The 15,880-nt window shown below is 39.9% G+C and overlaps 1 protein-coding gene across 1 annotated transcript in view; it reads right to left on the bottom strand.

The window, feature by feature from the left end:
• LOC124545900 (pro-neuregulin-3, membrane-bound isoform-like) overlaps nt 1-15,880 on the bottom strand; it is a 382,922-nt gene that overhangs the window by 98,649 nt on the left and 268,393 nt on the right. The window contains exon 5 of the mRNA XM_047124860.1: nt 2,874-2,973. Coding sequence (XP_046980816.1) covers nt 2,874-2,973 — 100 coding nt within the window. The remainder of the gene's footprint in view (nt 1-2,873; nt 2,974-15,880) is intronic.

The raw sequence follows: 15,880 nt of genomic DNA, 5'->3' as shown, positions 1-15,880 counted from the left end.
CAGCAGCAGAGTCAGAAATGATGGGTAGTGAACAGCAAACTATGAAGTACAGCTTATCAACACCAACTGTACAACAAACATCTGCAGCACCAGCAGAAGCAAGCAGCACATCATGGTCAGTGAGGCTCAGACGGCTTGTGCTTTCCAAGCAATTTTGATGTCACACAAGGAAAGGGATGGAACATGACACTGCAAAATGTCAATGCAATTGTAAACATTTCCTATGCTAGTCACTCACAGATTTTAAGCATCCAAAGACTGAGAAACAATTCATTAGCACTCGATTTTTTAATAAACAGTGTCAATTGTGATTGTATTTATATTGTGGGTAATCAATGGTGTCAATATTGATTGGATGTAAATTGTGGAACACTGCTACAGGAAAGTTGGGCTAAGTAATATCAACATACATCTGTGTATAAATTATCAAGTCAGTACCGGTACTGCAGGAATGATGCAAAAATGGGGGAGTACATATCTTTAGTAAATCACGTATCAGATATAAAAGAAGGTGTGAAACAAAATTAATTCTTCAGTGTAGCGGGTGGGGGTGGGGGGGGGGGGGGGGCAATTACACCAGCCATGAAATTGTATTAAGTGCGGGGTAAAGTCATTGTCATTGCAGTTTATAGACAAATATTCACTAATCACTTAAAAACACTGCTGGACATTCTATTTATTGAAGGAAATACTTCAGTTGTCTGTGTGGGCTTCAATAAAAATTAAATGTTGTGTGACTAGGGCCTCCCGTCGGGTAGACCGTTCGCCAGCTGCAAGTCTTTTGATGTGATGCCACTTCAGCAACTTGTGTGTCGATGGGGATGAAATGATGATGATTAGGACAACACAACACCTAGTCTCTGAGTGGAGAAAATCTCTGGCCCAGCTGGGAATTGAACCCTGCCCCCTCACCTATCTACCACATACGATACACTTTGCCCTCCAGCCTTATTGATTCTTGCACTGTTGTAATATCTGTCTTGCTTATTACTGTATCTTTCACATTTAAGTTCTCAGGTTTTCAAATTTCCTGTAGAGCACGCATCAACAATCAGTCTTTCCTTCTCAACCCTTCTAGTAAGTCACCTCTGACATGAAATTCTGGGTAACTTTTCTGTAACTCTCCCCATTTACTAAACCTTGCCAGTCCTTTTCCTTCACCCCTCTTACTTTCTCTTCAACTGTTCTGCCAGAAGAAGGCACAAGTGGCTGCATAAGATTGTGTACTTGGTGTCTTTTATTGAATCATTTATGGTTAGACCATATGAGGTTAAAGGTGTGTGTGATTTCAAAATAGCTCCAATTTGATGTGTTCGACAGCAACATTGTGGAGAATTAGTTCTCGAGCCACTTATAATAGCTTGTTAAGCTTTAACCATCCACTTATTATAGGCAGTGGGGTGATAATGTGAGGATGAGTTGACACTTTTGATGCTATAGGTGTCATACTGGCAAACACCAAAGCTATTTATGTTTATTAACAATTCTATGAACTGCCTAACTAGTTCTGTTTAGCCTAGGTAAGTAGTTAGAACCTGTTTCACCATCATCATCATACATTTTATTTTCTTGCACTGAATTTATATGATGTTGCATTTATCTTTGGAAGCATTCATATAATACTTATTTCATGCATATGGTGAATTAATATTGTGGATATTTCTAATTTGTAGCTATGTACAGAATAATTTTGGGGAAACGCAATCTGTAGGACACTAGTGCAACCCATTGTTGAGTACTGATCGAGTGTTCGGAATCCATACAAGGTTGGATTAGAGAAAGACATCGAATCAGTTTAGAGGTGGGCTGCAAGATTTGTTACTGGTAGGTTACAACAACACACATGTATTACAGAGATCCTTTGGGAACTCAAATGGGAACCAATGGAGGAAAAGTGACATTCTTTAGGGAACCAGTATTTGAGGCTGTCAGTAGAATGACTCTACAGCCACTAAAATACCTCTCGTGTAAGGCCACAAAGATGTGATTGAAGAGATTAGGTCTCATATGGAGGCTTATAGCCATTTTCTGCTTGCTTTATTTACTGAGTGGAACAGTGCGGTGGTTAGCACACTAAACTCGCATTCTCGAGGACAATGGTTCAAGCCCATGTCCAGCCATTCTGGATAGATTTCCCAGGATTTCCCACAACTGCATAAGGCAAATGATTCCTTTGAAAGGACTCAGCCACTTTACTTCTCCATCCTTCCTTAATCTGAGCTTGTGCTCCATCTCTAATGACCTCATTGTCAATGGGATGTTAAATACTAATTTCCTCCCTCCTCGTCCTTGCTTTATTTGCAAGTGAAACAGGAAAGGAAATGTCTAGTAATGGTACAGGGTACTCTCTGGCTGCACCATATTGTGGCTTGCAGAGTATGTATGCAGATGTAGTCAGACTGTGTAAGTTGTTTGTTATTCCCTAAAGTAAAACTACTGAGTCTACCATTACTATAAGCACATAAAACAATAATTTTTCAAACAGAATATCTGGTAGCCTCTAATGCTTATTGCTAAAACAACTCCATTCATAATCATAGAACCAGAAGTTGTCATAACATTCATGTCCCCCAAACCAGAACACCTTCCTGTCAAAAAAAGTGCCCCAGAACAACTTACCAGTCTACATCAAACTGGAAAAGAATGTGACCTGATTAAGAACAAACTAAAATTATTTCTGATGGTTTTTGATCATCAGATGATATAAAATCATTGGGTACTTAAGATAATTATGAATAATTATACATACGCACATTAAAGTATAGACTTAAGTCAGAGCATATCAAAGTCAGATTTTATATTATCTTTGATATCTCTGATGGCTGTAGATATTACAGGATCAAACATGAATAAAGAAGTTGTGTTGTACTTACTGGCAAGCTAGCTCTCCTACAGCCTTAATCAAGATGCATGTCCCGCCATTCATGCAGTATTCGACAGGGCAAGGTTCTCCATAGAACGGTGGTATCCTGTCTGTAAAGCACCAAATACAAGCAAAATAATTGCAGCTTGGAGACTGAATACCATTAAATTATAATGAGCATATACCCAAACCAAACTATGTTAAGTTGCAACTCAGCTATAAATGTGCAAATAACTATATGGGAAAAGATTACTAACTATTGAAGCTGAAGAGTTTTTACTTTTGTAATTCTCATGAAGTTGTCATTATCCTCATCAATTGAAATAAAAGTTCTGAGTATTTCAAAATGTTATTGGCAGTGAGATTTTAGGGTGGTTGCTCACAGCAAAATTTTTGCTCTGTTAGATTGTGTGGTGGCTTTTGTCAAAAATCAGTGCTGCATATTAGTAGGAATGTAAATAAAAAGCCAATAAACCATGATGGTGGAGCCGTTCAGATGAGATAATGTTCCCCTCAGAAACATAATGAAATTTCTATTGAGTTTTCAGTATTTTCCATACAATTGTCCTGTTAAAGAGTGCATTATGAATTACATTGTAGCACTGTACAACCATTTTGTAGTAACCAATTATTTAACTTACATCTACAACTTTTTTTCCGTTATGTTATCTTTAGATGTCCTCATTTCAACCTCAAAAAGCAGTAAGATCCTGTACATTGGCCATCTGGTCAATCATTTTAAACAATTTCCGTCCCTACTTTATACACTCATTCCTATGTAACCTGTTTAAGACTTTCAGTTCCATAAGTGAAGCTTTGAATGTTGACTTTGAATTTTTTCTTGAACTACATCCATACTCTGCAAACCACTGGGAAGTGCATGGCAGGGGAAATGTTCCATTGTACTTATTTGGGCATTTTCCCACTCCATTCTCGTATGGAGCATGGGAAGAACGAGTGTTTAAATACCTCGTTTTGTGCTGTAATTAATATAATTTTATCCTCATGATCCCTATGAGAGCAGTAGCGTGTTATAGAAATCCTCCCGAACAGGCCATGAAGGCCCAATGGTACCGACCGGCTGCCATGTCGTCCTCAGCTCACAGGCGTCACTGGATGCGGATATGGAGGGCTTGTGGTCAGCACACCACTCTCCCGGCCGTGTGTCAGTTTCCAAGACCAGAGCCGCTACTTCTCAATCAAGTAACTCCTCAGTTTGCCTCACAAGGGCTGAGTGTACCCCTCTTGCCAACAGCACTTGGTAGACCAGATGGTCACCTATCCAAGTGCTAGCCCAGCCTGACAGTGCTTAACTTTGGTGATCTGACGGGAACTGGTGTTACCACTGTGTCAAGGCCATTGGCAGTGTGTTATAGGCCTGGTGCTAAAGTCATTTTTTAAAGTTGGTTCTTTGTAAGCAGAATTTCTTGGGACAGTTTACATCTGTCTTCACAAGTCTGCCAGTTCACTTCTTTCAACATCTTTGTGACATTCTCCCATAGCTCAGACAAATTGGTGCTGCCCTTGTCTGTTTACGTTAAGTATCCTCTGTTAGCCCTATTTGGAATGGGTCCCACACACCTAAGAGGTATTCTAGGATGGCTCACACAAGTGATTTCTCTGCACTCTCCTGTGTAGACGGATTGCACTTCCCCAGTATTCCACCAATAAACCAAAGTCTGCCATCTGCTTTACCCATGACTGAGCCTTTGTGATCATTCAATTTCATATCCTGACCAAGTGTTACGTGCAAGTACTTGTATGAGTTCACTGATTCCTCCTGACATTACAGTCACAGGATACTGGATTCATTCGTTTTGAGAAGTATACAATTTTACGTCTCTGAACATTTAAAGCAAGTTGCCTATGTTGGCATGAGTATGAAAACTTAACAAGATCTGACTGAATTTTTTGTGTGGCTTCTTTCAGATTGTACTATTATAGGTAACTGGATATGATGTTACTATTAATTCTGTCTGCAAGGCCATTAATGTACAACATAAACAGCAAGGAACCGAGTACATTTCCCTTGGGCATTCCCTAGGTTACTAAACAAACTTTTTTGATTGCAGCAGAGAAGGGTGACTGTAAAGGATCTGTGGATCAAGTGAGTACTCATTTATCAAAAGCTATTAGCAACAGAACGCTGCAGACCTTGTGTTATGGGAAACGAGATTAAAAGAGTAACCAAGTCAATAAGAAATAAAAATTCTGTTGGTGTGAACAATATTTCTCAAAAAATATTTAAATGTTATTATAAATGCCATATGCAATGGCTGATTTTCGTGAACAGCGTGGGGCGGGGAAATTCTGCTTTTTGCTCGGAAAAAGTGGAACAGAAGGTCTTGAAATGTTGAAAACGGCGTACAAGGACGATGATATGGGGATAAGTCAAGTGTTTGACTGGTTTTGCCGTTTCAAAAATGATAAAATGTCAGTTGATGACAAACCTTGTTCTGGTCGTCCTTCCATCGCCTGAACACATGAAAATGTTGAAAACATTGGTGCAACCATCATCAAAGATCGACGACATACCGTTGAAGCAGTTGTGGAACCGTCGGGAATGACTTGGAGTGCAGTGCAGCGACTTGTGACAGAAGATCTGGGAATTAAAAGGTTGGCTGCGAAATTCGTAACACGACTAACGATTGCTCAAGAAAAACAATATCGCGTGAAGCTTGCTGTGCTTTGAAAGATGAGCCCCAAAAGATGCAAATTTTTTTTTCAAAAATTATCACAGGCGACGAATTTGGTGCTATGGTTACGATCCTGAATCAACGCAACAATCAAGCCAGTGGAAGACTTCAAGTTCGCCTCGTCCCAAGAAAACTCGATAGGTTCAAACATTTAAAAAATGCTGATTTTTTTTTTCGATATGAGAGGAGTCGTCCATTCAGAGTTCGTTCCACAAGGTCAGACAGTTATCCAGGTTTTCTACTTGGAAGTTTTGAAAAGATTGCGCAACAGTGTGCGGCGGAAGCGGACTGATTGTAACAATCAGGTGACTGTTTTTTTTCCATCATGACAATGCCTCTGCTCACACAGCGCTGTCTGTACGAAAATTTTTTACCAAAAATTATATGATCCCCAGTTTCTCACCTCCATACTCATCTGACCTTGCTCCGTACAATTTTTTTGTTTGTTTTGTTTCCTAAACTAAAAAGATACATGAAAGGAAACTCTTTTGCTAATGTTCTTGAGGTGAAGAGAGGAAACGACAGAGGCACTTTTAAGTATCACACAAAATGAATTTAAACAATGTTTTGAAAATGGAATAAAAATTAGAATAGTGTGTTAGTGCAATTGGAGAGTACTTTGAAGGGAATTTAAGATTTGTGCTTAAAATGTGAATAATCAAGTTAAAAAAGTTTGGTTTGCTTTAGGTACCCCATCGTATAAGTCCAGACTCAAAGCCTTATGAGACATATTCAATACATCCCTGTAAGGAGGAATTGTCCCTGATGGACTAAAATTGGCTGTAGTGGTACCATACGTTTTTTAAAAAATGACAAAAGTAAAGCCACAAACTATTATCCAATTTCCCTTTTAACGGTCTTCCCAAAAATTCTGAAAAACTCATTCACAGAATGACTGTCGATGATCTAAACTTCCACAACATCCTCAACAGATGTCAGTTTGGGTTTCATGATGGTCTTTCTACTGAACAAGCAATACTCTCTTTCAACAATCAGGTTTCAGAAACCATTAACACACAAATGTCAACAGTAAGTATTTTTTGAGATCTCTCGAAAACCTTCGATTGTCTAGAAAGGTGGAGGATTATGGTTTAGTAGGAACTCTCAGTTCATGACTTATATCGAGAACGTACATAATCTGTGTGGGGAATTTTAAGTTTTGATGTGCCATAAGGCTCTGTTTTAGGTCCACTGTTATTTCTTATTTTCATAAATGACCTCCCACTTTGTTCTCATATAAAGAATAAACTTACCCTTTTCAGTGATGATACCACAAATATCATTAATGAATTATCAGAAAATAGTCATGAACAAACTGTGGTCAAAGTTTTCTCTGAAATCTTAAACTGGTTTTCTTCAAATGGCCTCACACTTAACGCACATAAAATCCATTATACAAGGTTCTATACATCACAAAAATTAGCCAATCCACATTCTTCATCTTTTTAAAAGATCTGGTTCAGCAACATTTGCATTATGGTGGTCACTTCAGTGTATGAAGCAGATGGCATTAAGGCTTGTTACTTTCGCTATTTTCATTAATGTGATTGTATTCAGGTGGAACCAACCTCCTGCAAAACAAGAGAGAGAGAGAGAGAGAGAGAGAGAGAGAGAGAGTAATGAATGGTATACCTGTTTCGAAGGGTGGGGATTCTTAGCACTGACTTAAAGCATGTTTCTTACCTTGTTGACTTTTGTCTGTAATAACTTTTCTCTATACAAAGACAACAGCAAATATCACAACCACAACACAAGAAACAAAAACAGTCTGTATGTTGAACTGAAAAGTTGTAATCTGGTTCAAAAAAGAGTTTATTATTCTAGCGTAAAGACTTTTAATGCACCCCTCATTATATATTAAATGTTTTCACAAACAATTACCCTAATTCAAACAAAATCTTAAAGAGTACCTAATAGACAAACCTTTTTACGCAATTGATGAATTTCTGAGACAAAATCAATATCTCTGCTAAACTTACAATCACCTTAGAAAGGGATTTGATTAATTTTATGTCCGGATATTTAATTTAAAAATTATTTTGATGCACCACTTAACAATCAGTGGAAACTACAGTGCCTGTAGCATGTTTTTCATCTTTTTTGACGTTGCTAACCTTGAAAAACTTTGGAACTAGTCTTGAGAAATTTTATGTCAGTAATTCTATTTTAAATATGTTGCCCCACTCAAGAACAGTAACCTACAATGTGTGTATCATATTTTACATATTTGTTGTATTCCTAAATATGTTTTATGTTCGAACTTTTACTACCCTTATGCTTGGACACTATAATAGACAAGCGAAAATTTTGTTTTTGTGCTTATGTATTTACTTATTGTAACATTTAACTTAACTTTGCGGCCTGTATACATTACTCATCCTTTCAAAGTGAAACGAAATTTTCCATTAATTTATTTTATATTCTGTAAATGATATTTTATTTGCATTACATTGCTATTGCCATATAGGTTATACTCAAAATCCTTAGAATTTGCCACGTTCCATATCCTACCTGGATCTACGAAACACACAATAAAAATTTTAAAAAAACCTCTACATCTGTCGATGACTCTCCACCCAAGATGATTTGCTGCATCCTCATTACCAAAAAAAACTCAATCCAGTAGCAAATTTCGCTTAATACACCACAATCGTACTTTTGATTACTAGTGCGGGTATGGTACCGGTACTGAGCCTGATACTTTTCCGAAACTGAGAAATGCTGCATCTATCTGACTGCCTTGATCCATAGATTTCAGTACGTCTTGTAATGGAAGTGTAAGTTGGGTTTCACATGATCGGTGTTTTCAATATCTGTGCTTGTTGGCGTTGAGGAGGTCACTCTGTTCGAGATGACTCATTGTGTTTGAGCTCAGTATATATTCTGAGATTCTACAAAAGATATGTCAAGGATATTGGACAGTAGTTTTGTGGATCACTTCTGGTACCCTTCTTGTAGACGAATGTGATCTGTGCTTGCATTCATTCTACTATGCACATTTTTAGAAGTGTCTATCACGGATTATAGTAACAGATTTGCTAACTCAGCTGCAAATCTCATATGGATTCCATTTGACCGTGGGTGGGGATGGGCAAACAACATCGATATACCAAAATATATATACTGTCTCACAACAGTATTGAAATATGTCACCAATATCTACATAATCTCTAAATTGATCAATCTATATTAAATATTGAATATCGAAGGTGATATATTTCATTGTCTTTTCTTGACTCATAGGCACTATAGTTCTCATCGGCAGTGATCTTTAGAATCTAACAGTAAATGTCTTACATTGTACTTAATTTCATAGAGTACTACAAATCAACACCAGTTTTGAACATGAATGTATCTGTTCTGCATATTGACGAACATTTGTTACTTCCATGTGTCATTTCTACCATCAAAATAAAAAAAAGTAATTATCGTGTGGCACTGATGGCCGGGAAACCCCATCCAGGGGAGTTTGACCAGCAAGTTGCAAGTCTTATTTCAGGTGACGCTACATTCGGCGACTTGCAACTGCGTCAAGTGTTGGTGATGATGAGAAAGGTTCAAGATGCACAACGAACACTGTTGGTGACAGCACTGTATGAAAATGGTGGAAATTACCACCCCCTGCTTCCAGCTATAGGGCGGTATGTGTGCTCTCCTTACCTCCTGAGTGTCTGGATGAGGAAAAGACAGACGGACAATAAAAGTAAGGCAGACCCGGCACAAAAGTCACACTGGTATTTAATGGAAAATGGACTCTTGTTGCCTGAAATGTTTATGATAGGTACAATATTTCATGCACCGAACACACATGAAAAGTATTTCACTCCTGAGATTTGTCACGCTTAGAGATGGGCCAAAAACACCGATGTTTGAAAATACCGGTATTTTTCGCGATAATATAGAAGCCTTTTACAAATATCGGTACAATATATATCGACATCTTTAAAAATTTATCCAGCACTATCCTAAGCCTTTGTTCAGTCTTAACGATTTCAGCTGTTTCTCGATGCTAGAGGCAGCAATATGTTCCTCCTCATCTTCCCAGTCGTACGAAAACTAAAGTGGAACAATACTTCTCTGTTTTCCTTTGCAAAGGAACATCTGAAAAGAAGAACTGAGCATTTCTGTTTTTGCTTTGTTACTCTGAATTTCAGTTCCTGTCTTATCTGCGAGTGACTGGGCACTGACTTTGGTGCCTCTAATAGCCTTTACATACGACCAGAATTTCTTTGGGTTTTTGAAAGCTCTTTCGAAAATAGTCACAGACGGCTTCGCATATTGCTCTTTTGACTGCCACATTCATTTCATTCAGCATCTCTGTATCTATAGCTCTATGTTTTGTTTTATACCTGTTATGCAGTAGTTTCTGTTTCTTTAGAAGTTTCTTTACAGTGACTGTGTACCATGGAGGGGCCCTCCCATCATGAAGTGCACTACTGGGTATATATCGCTCCCGTGCGTGGTCAACTATTCATGTGTGGTCAATTATTTTTAACTTAAGCTGTAGTTCCTCAACATGCTTCTGTCCTGAGCTAAAAGTTTCATGTTCCTCATTGAGATATGACGCTATTGGATCTTCGTCTAGTTTTTTGAGCATATAAATCTATCTACTTGTTTTAGTTACCCTTTCTACTTGGTTATTCATTGTTACTATAATCACCTCATGGTCACAGATACTAGTTTCAACGCAGACACCCTCAAAGAGGTAGAGTCTATCTGCTGTCATTGCAATTAATATATTTCCGTCATGAATGGTGTTCTGAACCATTGTTTTATGCTCACCTTTGATACGAAGTTTTACCTAAACGGTCTTGTATGGAGCTTCATTTTCTGTCTCAGTGGATTTGAGTTTCTTGTCTACAGCAACAACTAAACCACCTCCATTTCCCATTAGCCTATCCTTTCGGCATACTCTTAAATTTTCTCCAGGTGTCTCACTGTTGTCAACTTCAGGTTTTAATTAGCTCTCTGTACCTATAATATTTGAGCTTCAGCGGTTTTTAGGAGTTCTTCAAATTCTGTCACTTCATTGTGAATGCTTCGGCAGTTAACCGCTAGCATTTTAATACTCTCACCTGTGGCGGTCAGTTACATGGTAGCTGCCTAGGACGTGTAGTGCACACCTGACCCATTTAGGGGAACCTAAAGCTCTTAGCCCTGGGGCACATGTCTAGGAAGGCATAGCCCAATTTCTCACAGAACCTTCGCAGTCTCTCATTCAAGCCTTCCACTCAGCTCAGAACCACGGGGCCACAATCAGTTCTAGGGACAATCTGCAGACCGTGAGCTTCATCGAAACTCTGTGAGCTAGTATGGTATTCTCAACTTCCTCTGCTTATCGCTGGAATGATTCACGTATGACCTCAGTCCCCAGACGACAGACCACGTGTTTTTTTTTCTTTTCAATGTGTGCCACAATTTGCGGTTGGTTGCTTCTCGTTGCCTCGTTGGCTGCCAGAATAGCATTTTCTGCATGCTGAATGAGGCCGCGAGGCATACTCACTGAGAGCATCTGATGTTCCTTTCTGTCTCTAGCTGCCATTACATTAAGGGGTACCATTATTTGCCAAACCTTTGAACTGCAGACATTTAATAGACCCCCCCCCCCCTGCCCAATTGCATTCGCCTTGGCTTGTCATAGTACACAGCACGTTTCCCAACAGGTGAAGTGAAGTGAGTGTAATTGGCTCAGTTTCGGTTTTAGTGGAACACAGCACCTCGAACTTGTTGGTTAGATGAATGGATCTAACATCCTGAGTTCTCCCTGTTCCCTGTTACATCTATATATAATGCATAGACCTGCCATTGAGACGCCATTCGCAGTCAAGTGGACAAGTAATGATGGTTCCTGCATTTCCCACAGAAGAGACAGTATCCACATGAGAGGGTAGTACTTGAGGCACCTTTGGAACCTCTCTGAATTTTCGGCTTTCCTTTTGTTCTCTTTGCTTTTGGTTTCAGACTAGATAGATAACTGAATAGATGGAAATTTTCAGTCCGCTAATATGGCTGGTTATGCAATCGCGATGTAAAGATGGGAACAGACTAACTTTAAGACATAAATGGGTATGCATTTTGCATGCACGATGGAATTTTATTCCCCAGTTGAGTAGCGCTCCTGTTCAATTGGACTGGCAATAGATGGAGAACGCAGCGTTTTTGTGTGCAAAATTAATTGTTTACAGTTGATTTTTGATTTTATCGTCTTGGAAGCCCGTCCCCCACGAGTATAAACGTGAATGAGGAGCAGAATGAGATTTTCACTCTGCAGCGGAGTGTGCGCTGATATGAAACTTCCTGGCAGATTAAAACTGCGTGCCGGACCGAGACTCGAACTCAGGACCTTTGCATTTCGCGGGCAAGTGCTCTACAAACTGAGCTATCCAAGCATGACTCACGCCCCGTTCTCACAGCTTTACTTCTGCCAGTACCTCGTCTCCTACCTTCCAAACTTTACAGAAGCTCTCCTGCGAACCTTGGAGAACTAGCACTCCTGAAAGAAAGGATATTGCGGAGACATGGCTTAGCCACAGCCTGGGGGATATTTCCAGAATGAGATTGTCGAATGTCATTCAATTGAGACCACTATCATAACATTCAATTGTAAGTACAGTGATCAGTTATATATGTGACCAATTACCTAGGATAATTCTGTCTAGGAGTGCTTGGTGTGCAGGGTCGGTGTCCTACAGCGGTAATGATTCACGTTTCCCATTAACAGCAGGAGCTGTCCGAATGGAAAGGTCTGTTGGTAGTGAATGAATGTAGTTGACTTAACCGTATCATCCTCCAGGCGGCCGAATAGCGAACTAATACTTAGTATGTGTTGGTAGCTTTCGTGATAGTGTGGAAACCTGAGAAGATTCAACATAGACATGTGTTGCGCTGAACCATTATCCCTCACACTTAAATTGTTCAGCTGACTGCTTCTTCACATTTCGCATCTTTATTTAGTTGAGAGGACATTGATCGTGGTGTGTGCATCTAGCAGGTAAAAGACAGGTGGAATACACGTTTGCTGGTTCTCTAGACATGAGAAACACCTTAGTCGACTTTGTAAATTATAAGGATGATTTGGAATCTGTTACATCACTGTCATCGGTGTTCGTGAGTGGAAATATCAGTTTCCTCTATTTTTTTTTCGAGTTGTCATGTACAGGTCTTCGCAGACAGGATATGTTTCTAGTTACTCCATGGTTTACAGAATGCTCCAACTAGCTAAAGTTTAGGGTTTCTAGAGAAATAATTTCCAGTCTATATCTTCGGAATTATGCCATGCAAGCGATACTGCTATGCAAGCAATATTGCTATGTGCTTGATATCGAGAAGTACCGGGAAAATGGTATGATATTCTAGCAAACCATGTGAAATTAGACATGTTCTTGTAATCACAGAGTCTGGAGATGCGTGTAGAAAAGCGAGCAAGCAAGTATATCCGGACCAGAAACAGTAACGCATTTTTGCTGAGGGGAAAATTAGCCAGTGTTTGCACAACAGTTCTGAGAGTGACTTCGATCCACTGAGGACCCTGTGGTCATGCGTTGGTCTGGATGACCGCCCGACCTTGTGGGAAATATCTAGTGCCGCGAGTATACCTATGGTGTATGTGCTTACGCTGTCTGTCTTTGAGGTATATGTACGAATGATGTAAAAGGGGTGATTTTGTATGGCACAGGATACAAATTGTATGTTTACTACATCGACACAGGACACGGTGATATATTGCTGGGTTGGAGATCAGTTTCACGCTCTCATTTTCAAGCTCCTGTCCTCTTTGGGAGAGCAGTGTGATTGAGTAAGCGTCTTTCCGTGTTTGACGATATGTAGGGCACTTCGCAAGGTTTAATGGTTTGTTCAATATGACGATCTGTGTAAAACAGTTTTTTTGCCACTGAAAGTCTCGTCTGCAGAAAGAAAAAATGGTGGATTGTGCTTCCACATCGGTGGCATCAGTAATTAGGTGGGTAAATTCGATAAGAGCCAATCATAAACATTCATTCACGAGACATCCTTTGCACTGGAATATAGGAGTCTCTACATAGCAGTGAGAATGTTATCGGGACCCCTAAGCATACCCTCACATTTTCATTGTTGTTCTGTCAATAACGATGTTGATTACAGTACACCAACCTGTGTCGGTGATGTCTTTCCAAGCATTATGTCCGTGGGTACGGTATTCATTATCACACATAGTGCCGGACGCCTGTCCTTCATAACACTTGTTTGAGAGAATCTTGGCAGGATGCAGCACCTTCCAGAAGCACTGATTCGAAGATTTTTCAGATAATTTCCTAGGACTGAGGATTATCAAGGCATATAGCTGGTGTGAGTGTAGGCATACTATAATTTTTTCAGGCACTGTACAGATATAAAAGATAACTGCACTGTTTGTCTGAAATGCATGTATATTGCAGTGCAAATTTACTATGGCTTATGTCGTGGCATGATCAGAGAAAATGAGTGTGTGTCCTGTCGTGAGGGAGAATAGGTTCAGCACATCGATAGCTGTGAGTGTATGAGACAGATTTTTATGTGGAAAATTATGTGTGCTATAGATAGAGAGATTCGTTCCAGAACCACAGCTCTCAAGAGGAGACATTAACTGTACATCGACTGGCATCAGACTGTAGCAGCAATCATAATATTTAATTGTAGTGACACTGGTAAATATGTTCCTGGCTCCCAATATTCTTGTGAGTCTTGTATGTGTTTGATGATCTGTAGACAACGTTTGTGGGGTTTAACTGCCAGTGCAATATGGCGATGTGTAGAGAATAGTTTTTTGCCACTGAAAGTCTTGTCTGCAGAAAAAAGGGCAGACAGTGCTCCCACAGTGGAGTCACAGCAGTTTGATGGGTAAATTCAGTGACGGATGGGCTGTCCTGTTAGGATTGCTAGGAACAATGCAATCTGTGCTATTCTGGGAAGCATTGCAGCATCTCTTGGCACTGGACCCGCACCTCAGCTATGCATCATCATGCCAGCAATGGTGCCTAAGTGAAAATGTATTTCAACAGGAATTTCTCGGGTATCAAGTATGAAAGGGATGACACTGCCTCATGCTTGCAGGTCCCAAATGGACACCTGTGCATCACCGGGCAGCTGATGGCCACGTCACCACTTCACGGGGCCTGCCGATGCACCCAGACACTGGTGTTGGCGTCAGGTGTCAGGTGGCCGAATGTATTTTTTGTTAGTGATCTTTTGTTCTAAATTCCATCGGTTTTACCGACCAAGAGGGTGCTGTGATTTGAGAAAAACTACCCCATACATGTGAAGAATACCAATTTAATTTATTTGCATAAATATTTGTATCAACGTGGTGTTAGGAGTGCAATAGTAAAGGGGCGGGTGTGTGTGAGCGGGTGACATGGAACAGAACAGCAGTTTAAGTGCAGAACAATAGGTTAACTTGCATAATTTTTATGTAAAATGCAGTACAATAGTTTAAGGGGGGTGGGTGACAAAGAAGAATGCGCCAGAAATGGGGTTCAAAAGCATGTGAAATTCGAAAAGTGTACCAGAAAATGGTGGGATGACATAACTCATTACTTAATTTGGTATCAAATGCGCTACAATAATTTAAAGAAATGGGGGTGACATAGAAAACCACTTAATAGAAAAGTAGGTTAAGTGGCGACAAAGGGCCAAACTGTAGGTTAAGACACCCAGAGTACAGTGCTGAACATTAGGTTATGCAACATGTTTGCTCCATGCAATTGCTTTTTACAAGACCTACATGTTTCCAAACAGCAGAGAATGATGAGCAAGAGAAATCCCACCCCATAAAATGAATTTTTTATAAATAAACAATACGGCCTTGAATTTCCTGTTATGAGATCCTTCCTCTCCACCAATTTCCATGTATTCCACACAATGTCTAAATTGTTTAACAATATTCCATACACTACAATCGAATTCCCTGTAAATGATCGATCAACTGAGTCTTTTTCGCGCCAATTGCCGGGAGGGAGGGTGGGTGGGTGTGGAGGGGGTTTACCAGAGGGGGGGGGGGTGAGGTTAATCAATTGATCAATTTAATTAAGTAGTCAATCAAACTGATAAGTGTGAGAGAGACTTATTCCAATAACTCAGACCTGAAAGTGTGCCTGCAGCAGCGAGTGGGGACGAGGAGGGGAGGGGCAGGGGAACAATGGGTTTAGTGCATCTCAATCAAAAGGAAGGATACTTTTAGCAGAAAAATAGGTTAAGGACCTGTCAATCAAAGGAGAACAATAGGTTAAATACATGTCAATCAAAGGGTCACAATAGATTTGCCCCTGAGTGCATACCTGCCCCTGACGTTGACAGCCTGCACTGA

Source organism: Schistocerca americana, chromosome 8 (assembly GCF_021461395.2).
Source record: "Schistocerca americana isolate TAMUIC-IGC-003095 chromosome 8, iqSchAmer2.1, whole genome shotgun sequence".
NCBI lineage: Eukaryota > Metazoa > Arthropoda > Insecta > Orthoptera > Acrididae > Schistocerca > Schistocerca americana.
Note: the sequence above shows the minus strand (reverse complement) of the source record. Positions and strands in the feature narration are given on the sequence as shown.